Consider the following 17,365-nt stretch of genomic DNA (forward strand, 5'->3'; position numbering starts at 1 on the left):
GCACATGCTTTCTGTCCATATCTTTGATTTTGTTTGGAGAAAGCGAGCCTGTTCCAGTGAACAAAGCACCTACCCTCTGAAGGGGATCAGCTTGCCTCCTGTCATGTCCAGCCCTTTGTGTCTATAGATGTCGATACGTGTTGGTCAAAGCCCCTCAGGGGGGCAGCAGTCATGGATGACTTGGCTGCAATGGAAGCGCACAAGCTGATCAGTTTGTGGTGGCTACCACACAGTCGACTGGCGCCATGACCCTTTTCACTGTTATGTAAGCAGCCCTTAAAGATGTGTGATCACACACACACACATTCTGGTGTTTCCTCTCTTCCCTAACCTTAAAAGCCTTCTTTGTTTTCCTCTTCCCTCAGATTGGCATCTTAATAGCAGCCAGTGATAAGTAAGGGGTTAATTTTTTACTTGACCTCTGTAGGCGCTGCGATTTGTTTATTTCAGAACAAACTCCAAGAGAAGCTCGGTGCATTCAAACATTATGCTGTCGCTCCCAAAGATCCCCTCCACACGTGTAAGAATATAAACTCTGTAATGTGTGTTTGACGTAGTTTTTACAGAAGGAAGTCACTACATTAAATTCTTTAAAATGGCAGCGGCTGCTCCTCCCTCAGTAAAAACTTCACAGTACAGGAACACAGTTTGTACAACGTTACAGTCAAACACTGGCCCAACGCTCTGTGATATTGAGAGACAATTAAAAACATGCTTAACGAATGTCTGTATGAGTGGTAAAACCTCTTACATAAATTGTGTAAGAGTGGATTTCACCCAGGAAGTCGGACCCAGTCACTGGCATTCATTAATAGGTTTAATCACAGATTATCCATTTGTGATACTGCGTTGGCCTTGTATTCATTTATAGTATCCATAGGTTCACTGTGTTGTTGGGTACAGGAGGGGGACAACAGGATTGGCTTTCATATGTTCATTTAGATCCCTCCAAAACTTAATCTTAAAAATGAAAAAGGTTCATTTCATTTAAATGCAACAACCTAACATCTCCTGCATCATCAGTGCATTTTTATCCTCATATGACAACAGAACGATAACACTGAACTCATCCTTATGTCTGCCACTCAATGTCACGTGTGAAAACCAATTCAGTTCTGTTCAAATGGGTTTTGCTGGCACCAGTGATACACAAAAACAGCAATATGACCACTGACAACAATGTTATGCAATGTAATATTGAAGCATGTATGAAGTCTGGAACAGCGTGTTTGTGAGGGCGTTTTTCTTCATCACAAGCAGTTAGTTACCTTTTGTATGATGATCCTGACTGTGCCAAGTGCTCACTGAGTTTGGTAGATAAGACTTGTGGAGCTCAGCTTGCTACAAGTGCTCACTTTGTTGCAGCACTTGTAGGTATGTGCTAAGTCAGGCACCAGTACCCTGCATGCTGGGCAGCTACAAGACGCCTTGCAGAAATCACCTCCAGGAGCCCCCTCCCCGTCCCCGTCCCCATCCCCGTCCCCCCGTTCTCGCCTGCTGTTTCAAACTGCCTCAGGGGAACAAGGAAGCACTCACTTGTGGGAACCTGACTGGGATTCACTGGGCAGGCTGAATGCATTCGGCCGGTTGTCACCAACGGCCTCCATTGTCACCCCGGCTCCATTGTCCCCATTGTCACCCGGAATCAGACACACACAAGGGGAAGGCGTTTAATTGGGTGTACTCTCGAGAGCTTTCATCCCCCACTGCACATGACCGAATACTGAAATAGCCAGCCTTTGGTGTTGGCCACACAAAGCACTGTACCCACACACACAGGTTTCGACGATAAGCGTGCAGTAAATATTTGACGATTTGGCTCAGGGCGCGTTTGTTGCACAGTTGCTGGTTATCTGAACAGGCCGGCAGGAATTCTTTGTGTGAGAATGTGTGTGTAGTCTTTGCAGAGCCTGTTTTCACAGAGAGTGTGATGTGGGAATGGCATGCAGCAGCAGATTAGGACAACTGTGACAACGTGTGCGTTTGAGTTTCTGCATGTTGTGGACACGTGTGCACATTTTTCATTTCACCTGCACATGTGTGCCAAACGTCTGTTTTTGAATGCTGAGACAGACGCAGTGAGTGTCAGAATGTAGGCCTGTTTATTTTTGATAATTATTTCCCCTCACTCCACACACACACAGACATGTTTCCATGTCTCCTGTAGGCAAACACCACATTTGAGGAGCTGGAGAGGCTGAGGACGATGGGGAAGGCCTGGGAGGAAGTGGCGCCTCAGATCTGGGCTTTTTTCCAAGATGGAGTCCAAGTCAAGATGATCCGGGTAGGACAAGAACACAGTAGACCTTAAGATGACCTTATGATGACATGTGTAAAGTGAGTGTACCAGCTTATGTGCGTGTGAACAAAACACAAGACTGTCTGCAAGGAGTTTATTTAACGTAACTTGGAGGCACATACAGCAGACATGATCAGGAACTGTTGCTTCTGACACCCGAACACAAACAACGAGCTGATTGATGCTGTTGTTGTTGTTTTATCCTGATCTTTTCCTCGCTGCTGTTTTTTTAACTGAGGTCACACAATTTCCTGCTTGAATATAGAACCTTATCTTACCAAAATATGCCATCTCTTTCCCTTTTCCATCTGTCCCCTCCGTCATCCCCGCCCATCTATTACGTTTTTTTGTCCTCACTCGCATTCCTCTAGCATTCTTCCTCATTATGTCACATTTGCCATCTTTTCTTTCTTTTTCTCTCTGGGTTTACTTGTTGTGTTTATTGTGTTCCTGCTTGTGTCTAAGCAACATCTTCCTTAGACGAAAAGGTCTTGCTCTTAATGAAGTTTATTCCCTTATTTCCTCTTGTTGCAGGACACCATCCGCAATCCGTCCGTGATGGACTTCATTGACAGGACTCTAGAGGAGGCGCCGTTCTCCTCCAAACACATCCTCAATTTCCTGCACAACGGCCCAGCGGACGAACGTCCAGCCGACATGCCTGACTTCGACTGGCGGGACGTCTTCAACCTCACTGACCGGGTCATCCGGATGCTCAACCAGTATGGAGAGGTGAGTGGTGTTTCACCAAAAGATCCTTTCAGCTCTTCCTTCACCTCGTGGAAGGTGAGAACCCCTGGCTCTCAGACACCACTGACTGGCATGTTGAAATGTACTGACGAGCCCAAGGAGGGCGTCAGATTGTTTGGCAGAAAGAATGTGGACTGTTTTTCACATTTCACTCCACCTGAGAGGTCAAGCTCAAGTTCAGGCCTATTCGGGAAGTAATCCAATTAAGCACAGGTTTTGACCCTTTGTCTAACCACTATGTGCTCAGCACCACCCGGAGACTCTGCGGTCCAACCAAGTGGGCGAGAGCCAGAACAGCAACCCACCTGTCGCGTCTCTTTTGTTTACTGCTGACGGAGAGGAGGGTACAAAACAGAATAACATCTCATATCTTCTCTCATGAGGACCCTCCACATTTAGTGGGCCAAAGTTTTCAGGCTAATCGGGATGAGAGGCCTGTCACACCAAGGGGGTGACGGGGGGGGGCACGGCTGGGCGGATGGTTGGTGCTCTTTGTTTTTGTCCGAGTTGAAGCTTACCGCACTTGAGTGTGACAGGGAGAGTGGGAACGACTGAGGCCGATTAGATACAGCTGTCACTCCATCCACCATCCTTTATAAAGCGACCACAAAGACCGTGGGCTGGACGGCTGGTTGGCTGCACGTTGGTGGCATGCATGCGTTCCAAACCACACAGTGGGTCCGCTGTTGGGAGGTGAATGTGAATTAAGGGTCGGTCTTTGGCATGTTTAGTGTACACTGTGAATGTAAACACATGCATGTCTGTGTTTGCACTGCACTGTGTGTGCTTTATCTATGTTATACATGTTTTGGGGTTTAAGGGGGGTGACGATTTCAGGGGTAAATTGTTGTTTTTGGACCGTTTCCCTCCCTGTGTCCTTCAGCCTACGATGAATGGCTACATCAGACACACTTTGCAGGGAAGAGACAACCACAGCTGAGGTGTCACTGCACATGTGGGTGAGTGGGGCTCACTGTGACTCAAAGCAGCACTGGCAGCTCTTTTTAGCCATGCAGGTGTCATGGCTGTGGCAGCATCACTCAGTCTATAGACAAAAGTATTGGGACAGCTGACCATCGCCCCAACAGGGACTTTAATGACGTCTCATTGTAAACACACAGACAGCTTTGCAGCTCTAACAGCTTCCACTCTTCTGTGAAGGCTTTCCACAACATGTTGGAGTGTTTCTGTGGGAATTTGTGCCCATTCATGCAGTAGAGCATTTGTGAGGTCACACACTGATGTTGGACCAAAAGGCCTGGCTCACAATCTCCCATCCCAAAGGTGTTGGATGAGGCTGAGATCAGGTGTGGGCCAGTCAAGTTCTGTCAGCTGTTTTTAGTGCCAATTAACAAATGTTAGGATGTTAGCACACTAAACTAAGGTGGTGAATATGACTTGCTTATCAGTGAATTGTTCTTAGTACTCAGATGTTGGTTTAATGCCTGTGTGTCTGTATGGCCGCCTCTCTCTCTCTATTCTCCTTCACGCAGTGTGTGATCCTGGATAAGTTTGTGGCGCTGCCTGACGAGGACACTATCACTCATCAGGCTTTGGACCTGTTGGAGGACAGCAAGTTCTGGGCGGGCCTTGTCTTCTTAAACATGTACCCATGGACCACCAATGTCCCGCCTCATGTTAAGTTCAAGATCCGTATGGATATCGATGCAGTGGAGCGAACCAATAAGATCAAAGACAGGTGAGAATCAGAGTCAGGTGGAAATGATGGCTTTAGTATGATGATGATGGACACTAAATGTGTGTGCACTGATCAGGTACTGGGACCCTGGCCCCAGAGCCGATCCTATGGATGACCTCCGCTACGTTTGGGGCGGCTTTGCTTACCTCCAGGACATAATAGAGCACGGGATCATCAAGACTCAGACAGGAAAGGAGTGGCCGCTGGGTGTCTACCTGCAGCAGATGCCCTACCCGTGTTACGTGGACGATCTGTGAGTGGAAGGCACGACAGTCACTTTAAACAGTTCAGTCACACTTTACATGACGCAACTCGCTGCTGACATTATGTTACCTCCTCCATCTTATTTGTGCTTCCCTTTCTCTGTCTAGCTTCATGCTGACACTGAACCGCTGCTTCCCCATCTTCATGGTGCTGGCCTGGGTCTACTCTGTGTCCATGACAGTCAAGAGTATCGTCCTGGAGAAGGAGCTGCGACTGAAGGAGACACTGAAGGCCATGGGGGTGACCAACGGCGTCATCTGGTCCACCTGGTTCATTGACAGCTTTGTCATGATGGGCACGAGCACCGCGCTGCTCACCGCCATCATCATGGTGAGGGAGGCTTTTCTTAGAAACCAGAAACATCAAATCCACCTGTGAAGCTAATGAGTCTTTAATGATTAATTCGGTGCTTCTCTGATGAGGTTAACCTGTGTAAATGTCTTTTACTGTGAATGATTATCTTTTTCCTTGTAATAATTAATTGATTATAGCGACTGATTGATTATATAACTATAAATCATTAATGGAAGAATGTGTGAACAGCCTGACATCATGGGAATTCTGTCAGCGACTTTGCAAGAACAGGTGGGTCAATGATTAACTGTTGTACTCTGCAAAAATGAACAAGTCATCTTTTGCTGTCAGCCCGTGGCTCAGCTGTTTGCAGGGAGATGGACTGTTGTGACCTCTAGTGGATGATACGTGTAAGGCAGCATTTTAGACCAACATAACCCACAGATAATCCACTGCATGTCTCCGGTGTGGGACTTATTGGCCCTTATTTCACATGGAAAACTGTCTGAAAGCTGGCTAAAAATCTCTCTCCTAACTTTAATGCCCTTTCAGTCAGACAACTCATGCTTGAAACATTACAGCAGCAGAACAGATTTAGTGATCTGTGCTCCGACCTCGTCGCTGCCAGCAGATATGTTTACATAGAGATGCTGGGGAGTGATGAGCGGACATCTTAATCCCAGCTGGTGTCTGCAGGTGTCTGAGCTGAACGAGCTTAAACAGAACTGACAGTTTGGTATATGATTATAGAGAGTGAGGATGTCACGTGAATCTGACAGTGCTACTGAGTTTAAGTCAATGTTAAATCAGTTTTTGGTTGTTTCTGTCTCTGGCCTACAGGGAGGAAGGGTCCTGAACTACAGCAACGCCGTCATCCTCTTCCTCTTTTTGCTCGCCTTCACTACGGCTACCATCATGCAGTGCTTCCTCTTCAGCGTCTTCTTCAACCAGGCCAACCTGGCAGCAGCCTGCTGCGGCATCGTTTACTTCACCCTTTACCTCCCGCACATCTTCTGCTTCGCCTGGCAAGAGCGCATCACCAAGGACATGAAGATGCTGGTGGTGGGTGTCACAGCTGAACTTCTCCCTCTGAACACGCTGCCACTGACAACATGCCGTCCTGTGCACTTCACCCCTCCCACCTGTGTTATCAGATACAGGAACTGATTTCATCAAACGTGTTTAAGACGCTGCTAGGTGCTGCTCCTTAGTTGTCCCAGAACACTGAATAACTGAAGTTCGGCTGAAGTATTGCTTCTTCCCGCAGAGTCTGCTGTCTCAGGTGGCTTTTGGCTTTGGGACGGAATACCTGTCGCGGTACGAAGAGCAGGGCCTGGGTCTGCAGTGGGACAACATCCAGACCAGCCCTCTGGAGGGAGACGAGTTCTCCTTCCTCACCTCCATCTGCATGATGGGCCTGGACACTGTGCTGTACGCTGTGCTAGCCTGGTACCTGGACAACGTCTTCCCTGGTCAGTGCATCAGAGAGACGCGAAGGCTTTGGTTAAAACTCACACTATTTTAATTCACTTACGTATTTTCTGCTCTTGTATTACCCGTTTTTTCCATAGGAGAGTATGGAATTGGTCGACCATTTTACTTCCCCTTTCTGCCCTGTTATTGGCTCAACAGTGTGGCTCCAGCCTCAGGTGATGTATGATTATTTGTAAAACCAAGAGAGCTGGGACTATTTGTTAACTAGTGCCTTAATACACAAATTTCTGAGTTAAATTTTTTCTCCACAGGAAACAACAAACTGGGGTCGGATAAAAAGGCCTTCGATAATCTGGTACACAAAGAAGAAGGAGAGCAGCAGAAAACAGACGAGGAGGAGCAGGAGGAGAACCAGCACCAGGAGAAAGCCAGGACCTTGGAGGAGACGGCCTCGTGTGAGCACCAGGACCAACGCAAGAGGCAGGAGAAGGAGGCCGAGGAGGAAGACGGTACTGACGTATTCTTCACGTTTTGAAGGAGTACAGAGGGGGAGAAATGTGTTAAATTCGGTTCTGTCATGATTTCGCTATACATTAGAGCTGCTACCTGCATCTTTCAACTCATTTTTGACTCGCAGAGAACAAACTCCAACATAATCCCACACGCAATTACATATTTCATTAAGTCAAACACTCGACCTCCATTCAGGATGGAGGCCTCCTCTCTGTTTGCTCTCACTTTCCCTCCCTGCCAATCAGATGCTCTGTGTGGGAACTCGGCGGCCTTGAGTGTGTTTGCACTTGCTGTACAAGCACACATAGCTGCGAGCTTCACAGTTTGATGTTCAGTTAATAAGTAATGGAAACTGTTTTCTTCACACCGTATGGCATTCCTGTTACACTTTGTGCAAGCAGAGGACAGGGAAACAAGAAGCGGGACCAAAATGCAGGTTAACGGGGGCAGGACTGATGCAGTTCGACAACACGAAGCCTATAGAGTGATGAGGCAGGTGAGGGTCAAAACTCGATGAAGTCAGTCAAGATGGGCAAACAAATCCAACAAGGAACAAGCAAAGATCCAAAACAGAACAGGTCCAGATAAAGCACTTTGACAACATGAGGTAAGAGGACAACCCGGCACAGAGTGAAGGAAAACACAGACTTCATTAAACCGGGAAGGAAAGGACATGTGAAACTAACAGACAGGAAGTGTAAGGCATAACACCTGAGGGGGTGAACTACAAAATAACACAGGTAACAACCAAAGTCATGACAACTCCAATGCCCTGGTCTCATGTGTGTCTTCCTTCTGTCAGACACATTTGGAAAAACAAACAAAACGTTGATGTGATTGTCACTTTTTGTGCTTTGGCTGAACATTTTATTAACTTGCTCGATTTTGTTTTTCTTTGTAAAGACTCAGCAGTCCAGCAGCAGTATTCACTCCAAGCGGTTGTCTTCTGTGCGTGCAGGTCAGCAGTTCTTTGAAGCTGAGCCAGCTGGCCTGGTGAAAGGTGTCTGCATCCAGGACCTGGTCAAGGTGTTCGGCAGCAGCCTCAGACCGGCTGTCGATGGCCTCAGCATCAACTTTTATGAGAGCCAGATTACTGCCTTTCTTGGCCACAACGGGGCCGGGAAGACCACCACCATGTGCGTCACGCAGATTCTTTGTAGCTGACGTTTGCAGTGTCAGTATGACGCTGCCTGGTTCACTCTCCCTCTGTCTGTCTGTGTTCCAGGTCCATCTTGACAGGTATGTTCCCTCCCACCTCAGGGACGGCCACCATCTACGGCAAGGACATCCGCACAGACATGGACAGCATCCGCCTGTCTCTGGGAATGTGCCCTCAACACAACATCCTCTTCCAGCAGTATGTGACTCACACACTGAGAATACAAGTCAACTCTTATTCTTGGTCCACAGAGTGTAAAAATGTTCTTGCAGTGTAAGCTGGATTTTGGCCTCCCCTTCCTTCTGTGTCCTCTCTCAGCATGACTGTAGCCGAGCATATCCTCTTCTACTCGCTGCTGAAAGGACGGCCAGTCGCGGAGGCCGAGGAGGAGGTGGAGAACATGCTGCAGGATCTGGGTCTTCCTCACAAGAGGGATGAACTGACCCAGAACCTCTCAGGTGTGTCTGGATGCTCCAACCACACACACACATGCACACACACACACACACACTCACACACACACACACTGATATGTGTATGTGATGATGCAGGGGGCATGCAGAGGAAGCTGTCAGTTGCTTTGGCGTTTGTCGGGGGGGCTAAGGTGGTGATCCTGGATGAGCCCACTTCAGGCGTGGACCCCTACTCCAGACGCTCCATCTGGGACCTGCTGCTCAAATACCGTGCAGGTAACACTGACCCCTGCTGGCTGGAGGAGGGTATGGCACCCTGCTGTGGCTGGGGTCCTTCACAAGGGCAGATTAACATAACGTGTTCTCCACTATCAGCAGACACATAACGTCTTCAGTCGCTCCTGAAGTTAGCTGAGCTTTGCTTACACTGAGTTTTGTTTTATATTGTGCTCTAACTGTAGTCTTCATGCACCTTAAAATGTGTTGTACACAGCACTGGTTTTACGTTTTATTAATCCAGTTGTTACTATTATTCCACTTTCACTTCTAATTATGAATTTATTTTATTTTATACTGTCAAACATGTGTAGTCGGCTGAAGTGTCTGACTGGAAGATATTTCATTAAGGGACCATAATTCATACGACCACAGCCTGTCAGTCATATTTTGAATACTTTGAAGTTTCATTATCAAGTTTCTAAATTGTTGAACTTTGCCAGCAGGGCACCAAAGCAGCAGCTTGTCTTTCTCCAAGCCTCATCAAACGTCTGTCCTTGTTCCCCTCTTTATGTCCTCTCTGTCCCGTGTCGCAGGGCGCACTGTGATCATGTCCACCCACCACATGGACGAGGCCGACCTGCTGAGCGACAGGGTGGCCATCATCTCTCAGGGCCGCCTCTACTGCTGCGGCTCTCCCATCTTCCTCAAGAACTGCTTTGGTGCTGGCTTCTACCTCACTCTTGTACGACGCATGAAACAGGACGCTCCGAAGGTGGGAAAACGGAGCCTCGTGTCTGTTTGTGAGAATTAGGATATAAACGGTGCAGTGTGGTGGCTTTAAAACTGAGATCGTAAATTTGGTGGACTTAATACACAGCCAGAATTTAATTCACGTCTCGCTGGAACAGTAGATGGAGCAGCATTAGGCTGGAAACCCTGGATAATAAATAATTAAATAAATATGTTTTTATCTGAGTGGTAGTGTAAACAGATGGGATAACATTTCATGTTTTAGTTAGATGGTTTATTTGGTGGTTTATGTGGCTTCTGTGGTTTGTATGTAAATGAGGGCGAGCAGATTTCATGCTCAAGTGATAGAAAAAAAAAAGTAAATGATGGTTTCCTGTAACATTGTGTCCTGCAGGCCAGCTGTGACTGCACTGACGACTGCTCCTGTAAATGTTCAAAGTGTTCAAAGTTTAAAGTGAACCAGGAGGAGAGCCCGACCACAGACAGACAGATGGACGGTAAGATCCAACCCGGGCACGTTTCTGCAAACCAGGCCTCATAGTGAAGCCCATTGTGCCATATGTTACTAAATGTTGAACGTATCTGCTGGAGTTAAGGCAGACTCATCCTCTACGTCTCACCTCCAGGTAACATGGAAAGCATCACGGCCCTGGTCCATCATCACGTCCCACAGGCGCGACTCATCGAGGTCATTGGCCAGGAGCTCACGTATCTGCTGCCCAACCGGAACTTCCAGCCCAGGGCCTACGCGAGCCTCTTCAGGGAGCTGGAGGAGACGCTGGTGGACATTGGCCTCAGCAGCTTCGGCGTGTCCGACACATCTCTGGAGGAGGTGCGTGGACGCGATAATGATCATGCTCGTATTTAACAACCAGATGCAGTTGTGATTTATTAAAGTGATTCGCTTTAACATGTTTGTATTGAAATCTGAAGACTTGAAGAAATGAGACAATAGATCAAAGTGACAATGAGGGAGATTCTTAGTTAGAGAAATACAAATGATATTTTCATTTTCTGGCCTAAGCTGCAATTTTTGTAGAAGGTACAAAAGAAAGCAGGGAGAGACTTACTGAGGCAATCTGTCACTGGCTGACTTTCACCTTCACAGTGATGAGGCTCTGTTTCATGAGGCTTCATAATCAGCAGCATCTGTTCATCTTGGGTCCAGACAATAAAATGAGCTGTTTCCTTGTAGATCTTCCTAAAGGTCACTGCTGATGGGAACGCAACCAACAGGAAATGCATACGAGGTATAAAAGACAAACAGCACAAAGTTTTTGTTTGTTGATTTGTCTGATTGTGTAGCTGTGTGTCCTCTTTTCTTCTTCTTCTACCCCTCATCATGTGAACCGACAATCCTTTGTATCCCGTTCTGTAACTCTCTCAGACAACAGATCATTGCAGCAGATCTCTCGAGCTAGTCTCTGTGGACTCAACCGAGTGGCAGTTGATGTGGAGCCACCAGAAGGTGACATTAGCTTTCAGCTCGCAGCTCTGGACGCGTGCTGCTGCTGTGGGAAAAACATGCAACTTCTGTCGTTAAACGTGGTTTACAGACCGTGTTGTAAGACGAAACCTCTTCAACCTTAAATAAAATGTGAAGGTCAACTGAGAGATAAATGGAATAGTTTGACATTTTGGGAAACAGTCTTAATGCTGAGATTGTTCAAGCCTGGCTCTGTACAAAGGGAACAAAATGTGTCTAGCAGTACCTCAGGTGAGAACAAAACTCCAGGAAGTTAGTGTTCCTGAAGTAAACCACAGCGTGTCGTTGCTCTTTTGGACAAAGCCAGGCCAGCTGTCTTCTTCTGTTCTCATTCTTTGTGCAAAGCTAAGCTGACTGACCAGCCAAGTGTTATCAGTCTTCCTGTGGAAGTTTATTTCCCAAAATATCAGACTATTCTTTTAAACATTTCTCAGTCCCTCCCCGATAATTTTGGCAAAGTGTTTCTCCCGACAGCAGTGTAGTGCAGAGAGCTTCGGCACCAGTAACGTCATGAATCAAATCCCTCGGGCGAGTAGAGCTCTGCTGGTAAACGCTTTGTGATCACGGCTCGCAGAAGACTAAACGCGCTTGGCTGACTGGCTGCCCTCTTCAGTCTGGCATTCACACTGAATGAGCATGTTTTGACTTGAGCTCTGTCCTCCAGAGACGGACGGGGCTCCTCATGCTGAGGGCCCGGGTCCGGGCGATGTCCCTGAAGGCGGCGCCGGCAGGGGATCCTACCAGGTCAGAGGTCTGTGTCTGACCATCAAACAGTTCTTCGCTCTGCTGATCAAGAGGCTGCATCACGCGACACGATCCTACAAGGACTTCTTTGCCCAGGTGATCCAATCCAAAGCCACACTGTCAGGATTCATAGCAGCATTTTATGCTTGAGCTGTTGCTATGAGTTGGTGAATATCTGACAGAACTGGAAGACAGTGAATCAGCAGATGTCCTTGACTCAGTTATGTATTCAGTTTCTGAGTTAGAGTTAATTTTCCGAGACATACCTGAGGCTCGATCCTCACCTGACCGTGGTGGATTTTGTGTGGTTCTTAGTCAGATCTGGCTGTGTGAGACTAAATTGCATTCATGCCTCTTTCTTTGGTAGATTGTGCTGCCTGCCAGTTTTGTGTTCCTGGCGCTGACGTTCACTCTGATTGTTCCACCTTTTGGAGAGTATCCAAGTCTGACCCTCAGCCCCTGGATGTATGGGAGACAGTACACCTTCTTCAGGTGGGCGCTGGTCAGCAAACTTTATTTAGCTTCAGGAGACTTGATGATGAAAATAGCTAAAAGGTCTCCAAATAAATTCTCTGGCTGTGGCATAGTGATGTGCATATTATTATTCTGTCCACTGCAGTAATGAGCGTCCTATGGATGCTCAGATGAGATATTTTGGTGAAGTGCTGTTGGACAAGCCTGGCTTTGGGACTCGCTGCATGGCAGATGAACCACTAGAGTGAGTCACCCTCACACATTCAGACTGTCCTCTGTGCTGTTTTGGTTGATTTCATGAGTCTGTCCCTCCGGTAGAGACTTCCCCTGTAACAACATCACCACGGAGTGGGAGATGGCGCTGGTTAACCCCGTCCTCATAGAGATTTTGGCCGGCCCAGAGTGGACCTCCCTCAGACCGTCTCCAGACTGCCAGTGCAGCACACCCAGGAAACTGACCATGCTCCCTTTGTGTCCTGAGGGAGCTGGAGGCCTGCCGCCTCCACAGGTGGGTGGTCGAGGCCCTACAAGTAGTGTAAGCAGTGAGGGATTATGGGAGTTGAGTCACGGCTTCCTTCCTCACTCTCTTGTGTGTTGTTCTGTGCATCAGAGGATCCAGTCGACAGGAGATGTTCTCATGGACCTGACAGGCAGGAACATCTCTGACTACCTGGTGAAGACCTACCCAAGCCTCATCAGAACCAGGTACAAGATCCTTCGCACCAGCTTTGAGCTAAAAAAAGAAACTTGTAGTGTTTGCGTACGTGTAACTGAAAGTGTACTGTACTGCCAATGTGAAAAACTTGTAGAAGCTTGTTGAAAAGTTGTATGGCTTCTTGTGGCATTTAAGCATTTTTCTTTCTCACATTCCAGCCTGAAGAGCAAATACTGGGTGAATGAACAAAGGTAATTTCACATTTGTACCCATCTGCTTCATCGCCAGATTAGAGTCAGGTCCTAAAGGGGCTGTTTCATGTGGTTTCTGAGGCAGAGCTCTGGCCGTGTCAGCAGGATTTTCTCTGTGCTTTCCAGGTATGGCGGCATATCAGTGGGAGGGCAGCTTCCTGTGTTAACTCTGCAGCCAGAGACCATCCGGGACGTAGCAGCACAGCTGGGACGACTGCTCAATGTCACCGGGGTGTGTTGCTAATGTTCCCGTGTGTTTACCACCTGCTCTGCAGTGATCTCTTTTGTAATAGCACCTCAAATTTTTGATTGCAGGGCGAATACTCCAAACAGACGCTGAAGGACATAGGGACGTTCCTCAGGTACATGGAGACGCAAAACAATGTCAAGGTCAGTCCAGACAGATAAAAGCTTCATCACTGTGATCAGATTGCAGTACTTTGTAATCAGCTGTACATCATTTCCGCAGGTGTGGTACAACAATAAGGGCTGGCATTCCATGGTTTCCTTCATGAACGTGGCCAACAACGCCATCCTGCGTGCAAACCTGCCCAAAGGAGCTCACCTGGACGAATATGGAATCACCGCCATCAACCACCCTGTGAACCTCACCAAAGAACAGCTCTCTGAGATCACCGTGTGAGTGACCTCCACTCAGTCAGGAGTTTCTGACAAGTCGAATCAGTGTGTGACTCATGACAAGATCAATCTGTGATGTCACATAGTTGATAGTTGGAGTTTTGCCTTCTGTGGTTTGACTCGCCTCCGTATGAAAGTTTGTGCAAGATCACACCTCCAGATCACACTAACAGCATTTTCTTACATGTCTTAACATCTGCTCTTGATGTTGTAGCTGATAATTTTAAATACCTGCTGCAGAAGGCGGGGCTTCACTGTGGAACGCTTAGTCCCACACGTTGTGCTTTCATCGGTCTATCTGGCCAGGGTTAAACTTTGAGTTCACTGGCTTGGATTTTGTTCAGGATTAAACAACGCAGTCAGTTCATAAAGGACTGAAAGGTTACTTAGCTTCCAAGTCGTGAGGGGAACAACATAAATAAATGTCAGGTTATGTTTTTGTTATAATCTTGTACTCGACGTTTAGGTCCGTCAGTTAAACAAACCAGACCGTGCTGGGTGGACCAAAGACGCTGACCCTCGCCTCCGTCTGCAGGCTGCAGCTAAGTCTTCATCTGTGACTGTTTCCTCTGTCCTCAGCCTGACCGCCTCAGTGGATGCAGTGGTGGCCATCTGTGTCATCTTTGCCATGTCTTTCGTCCCAGCCAGTTTTGTCCTCTATTTGATCCAGGAGAGGGTCACCCAGGCCAAACACCTGCAGTTTGTCAGTGGCGTCAGTCCGTTGGTCTACTGGATGGCCAACTTCCTCTGGGACATGGTACAGTGACCCCGCTGCCTTATGAGATGTGACCCAAAGTCCTGACAGTGTCAGCAGCCAAGGGCGTTCAGAAGAAGACACCACAGCTGTGTGGACGTCAGTACCGACTGTGTCTGTGCTCTTCCTCCAGGTCAATTACTCCATCAGCGCAGCAATGGTGGTGGAAATTTTCATCTTTTTTGACAAGAAGTGCTACACCTCACCCACCAACCTCCAACCGCTCACCGCTCTGCTCATGCTTTACGGGTACGTTTATGTCTCCACTACAGTCTGACTGTCTGAAAGTGTTGACACTGTCCATAACTCAGTATGTTCACATCTGTGCACTGTAGGAAACAACACAATTAGACATCATAAGCTCCAGCTTTCCTCAGTTAGCCGCAGAGTCTGTGTTTTTGGGAAATATTGACAAAACCAAGCACAAATCATCTCTCTGTCAAAAGGAAATTTAAAACCTCCTACTTGAATTGACTGCACAGCAGCTGGCTGGTTTTTGACAGCAGGGTAACTCAGGATTTCTGTTCCCACGATGATCCGCTGTGTTGCCGCCTCGGTCGACTCTGACTTTCTCAGACACGTGGGTAGATTTTCTTTCATCAGCCAGCCCAAATGTGTGTGATTTTGGCTTTTGAACTGTAACCGAGATTCAGTGTATAAAAAGTCTACAGTCTTTGTACGGAGTTGCGTGGGTAAATATCATCCAAATCACACTCATTCCCGTGTCTCATTTTCATTTGGACTTAACAAGCTGATTACAAGGCAGCGTCCACAGCTGGTTCATAAGGCCTTTTCCTTTTCTCTGTCTGTCTCTCCCAGATGGTCTGTCACACCCATGATGTACCCCATGTCCTTCATATTCAGTGTCCCCAGCACAGCGTACGTCTCTTTGTCATGTATCAACCTCTTCATCGGCATCAACAGCAGTGCCATCACCTTCATCCTGGACCTTTTCGAGGGCACCACGGTGAGACCACAGCTGTTTGTCCCTGTAAATCTGTGTCCTCCTCGCACCTTCCACATCACCCTAACTGTGTGTGTGTGTGTGTGTGTGTGTGTCCAGGCTCTGTACAAGCTCAATCAGCTGTTGAAGACCGTGCTGCTCATCTTCCCACACTACTGCCTGGGTCGAGGCCTCATCGACATGGCCGTGAATCAGGCCGTGACTGACGTCTACGCCCGCTTTGGTGAGACACGACACACGCGTCCTCACGTTCCTCACAGGGCTGTGACACAGTCAAGACTCCCGCTCACACGCCAACCGCCCAGCAACACCTGCTGTAGCAGTGAAGAGGGCATTGATATAATTACTGCATATTGCAGTACATTTACTACTGCTGATTTACCTGCAGAATATATTCAAGATTTTTTTTGATTCAAAAATTTCCTGATCTCACAACAAAAACACCCGCGTTATTAAAAAGTGTGACCGAAAGGTGTGCCATTCACTGATGCTTGTGTACTCAGGTGAGGACTACAGTCCCGACCCCTACCACTGGGACTTTATTGGGAAGAACCTCTTCTGCATGGCTCTTGAGGGATTCGTCTATTTCATCCTCAACATCCTCTTCCAGTACCGTTTCTTCCTGGATCACTGGTCAGTGTGGTGGAGCCTGAGTGAGAAAACCACATTTAGGATTAACTCGCACGTTACAACACGTCTTGTAAAGTGCTGCAGTAAAACAAGCTGAAGTTGTTTCTCCGTCGGCAGGATTTCAGATTGCCCAAAGCCTCCTGTGGTGGATGAGGATGGAGATGTGGCAAAGGAAAGGGAGCGAATCTGTAAGAGCGACAAAACCAGCGACATTTTGTGCATCCGAGACCTGTCCAAGGTGAGACTCCTTTACTCTGAAGGTCTGACAAGCCAGTCCTCATAACACCCGGCCATCTTTGTTAACGTCATTTCACTCTGCCTTGCCAGACGTATGCGGGAACAGTCGTCCCCGCCGTGGACCGGATCTGTGTCGGGGTGTCACCTGGAGAGGTTTGTGTCGCTAAATTTCCTCCACAGAGGAAACTTTCTGCTCACTTTATTGTTCATCTCTCGAGCTTTGTGTCCCGATCCTCTGCAGTGCTTTGGACTCCTGGGGGTTAACGGGGCAGGGAAGACCACAACATTTAAGATGCTGACCGGAGACATCGACGTCACCTCAGGAGAGGCGTCGGTCGCTGGCCACAGGTCAGTGATGTGTTGTTTATACCAACAGCATGTAACCGATGTGGAGTTTGACGTATGCGCTTACTGTTTGTGTTTTCCCCTAAATGGTCAGTGTGTTGACCAACATCCTGGATGTCCACCAGAACATGGGGTACTGCCCCCAGTTTGACGCCATCGACGAGCTGCTGACAGGTCGAGAACACCTGCACCTGTACGCCCGTCTGCGTGGGGTCCCGGAGGCTGAGATCAGCAGGGTGAGATGCCAGGAAGTAAATCATTTCAGTGAGGTGCAAGCGGTGCTGTAAAATGTCAGTGCGATGCCAGATTTCCTCTCATAAAGTCCACCAATCATAGAATCACGTTGGGTTCATCGTCGTATGTAACCTGTTTGAGAATACAAACTTTAAGCT

The 17,365-nt window shown here is 47.8% G+C and overlaps 1 protein-coding gene across 3 annotated transcripts in view; it reads left to right on the plus strand.

Moving 5' to 3' along the window:
- abca4a (ATP-binding cassette, sub-family A (ABC1), member 4a) overlaps nt 1-17,365 on the plus strand; it is a 29,435-nt gene that overhangs the window by 10,146 nt on the left and 1,924 nt on the right. For 2 of the 3 annotated variants that reach the window (XM_046371839.1, XM_046371841.1), the window contains exons 11-46: nt 2,168-2,284; nt 2,834-3,031; nt 4,543-4,748; nt 4,825-5,001; nt 5,120-5,342; nt 6,147-6,368; nt 6,574-6,778; nt 6,878-6,955; nt 7,052-7,249; nt 8,212-8,389; nt 8,479-8,610; nt 8,731-8,870; nt 8,964-9,101; nt 9,638-9,816; nt 10,189-10,291; nt 10,421-10,626; nt 10,990-11,044; nt 11,182-11,262; nt 11,945-12,120; nt 12,392-12,516; nt 12,644-12,742; nt 12,817-13,006; nt 13,109-13,203; nt 13,372-13,404; nt 13,531-13,636; nt 13,720-13,794; nt 13,874-14,043; nt 14,623-14,800; nt 14,931-15,046; nt 15,617-15,764; nt 15,861-15,984; nt 16,265-16,394; nt 16,509-16,629; nt 16,719-16,781; nt 16,870-16,976; nt 17,068-17,209. In XM_046371839.1, coding sequence (XP_046227795.1) covers nt 2,168-2,284; nt 2,834-3,031; nt 4,543-4,748; nt 4,825-5,001; nt 5,120-5,342; nt 6,147-6,368; nt 6,574-6,778; nt 6,878-6,955; nt 7,052-7,249; nt 8,212-8,389; nt 8,479-8,610; nt 8,731-8,870; nt 8,964-9,101; nt 9,638-9,816; nt 10,189-10,291; nt 10,421-10,626; nt 10,990-11,044; nt 11,182-11,262; nt 11,945-12,120; nt 12,392-12,516; nt 12,644-12,742; nt 12,817-13,006; nt 13,109-13,203; nt 13,372-13,404; nt 13,531-13,636; nt 13,720-13,794; nt 13,874-14,043; nt 14,623-14,800; nt 14,931-15,046; nt 15,617-15,764; nt 15,861-15,984; nt 16,265-16,394; nt 16,509-16,629; nt 16,719-16,781; nt 16,870-16,976; nt 17,068-17,209 — 5,034 coding nt within the window. The remainder of the gene's footprint in view (nt 1-2,167; nt 2,285-2,833; nt 3,032-4,542; nt 4,749-4,824; nt 5,002-5,119; nt 5,343-6,146; nt 6,369-6,573; nt 6,779-6,877; nt 6,956-7,051; nt 7,250-8,211; nt 8,390-8,478; nt 8,611-8,730; nt 8,871-8,963; nt 9,102-9,637; nt 9,817-10,188; nt 10,292-10,420; nt 10,627-10,989; nt 11,045-11,181; nt 11,263-11,944; nt 12,121-12,391; nt 12,517-12,643; nt 12,743-12,816; nt 13,007-13,108; nt 13,204-13,371; nt 13,405-13,530; nt 13,637-13,719; nt 13,795-13,873; nt 14,044-14,622; nt 14,801-14,930; nt 15,047-15,616; nt 15,765-15,860; nt 15,985-16,264; nt 16,395-16,508; nt 16,630-16,718; nt 16,782-16,869; nt 16,977-17,067; nt 17,210-17,365) is intronic. The other variant, XM_046371842.1, reaches the window with a different exon arrangement.

The sequence above is a fragment of the Scatophagus argus genome, chromosome 18 (assembly GCF_020382885.2).
Source record: "Scatophagus argus isolate fScaArg1 chromosome 18, fScaArg1.pri, whole genome shotgun sequence".
NCBI classification, from domain to species: Eukaryota; Metazoa; Chordata; class Actinopteri; family Scatophagidae; genus Scatophagus; species Scatophagus argus.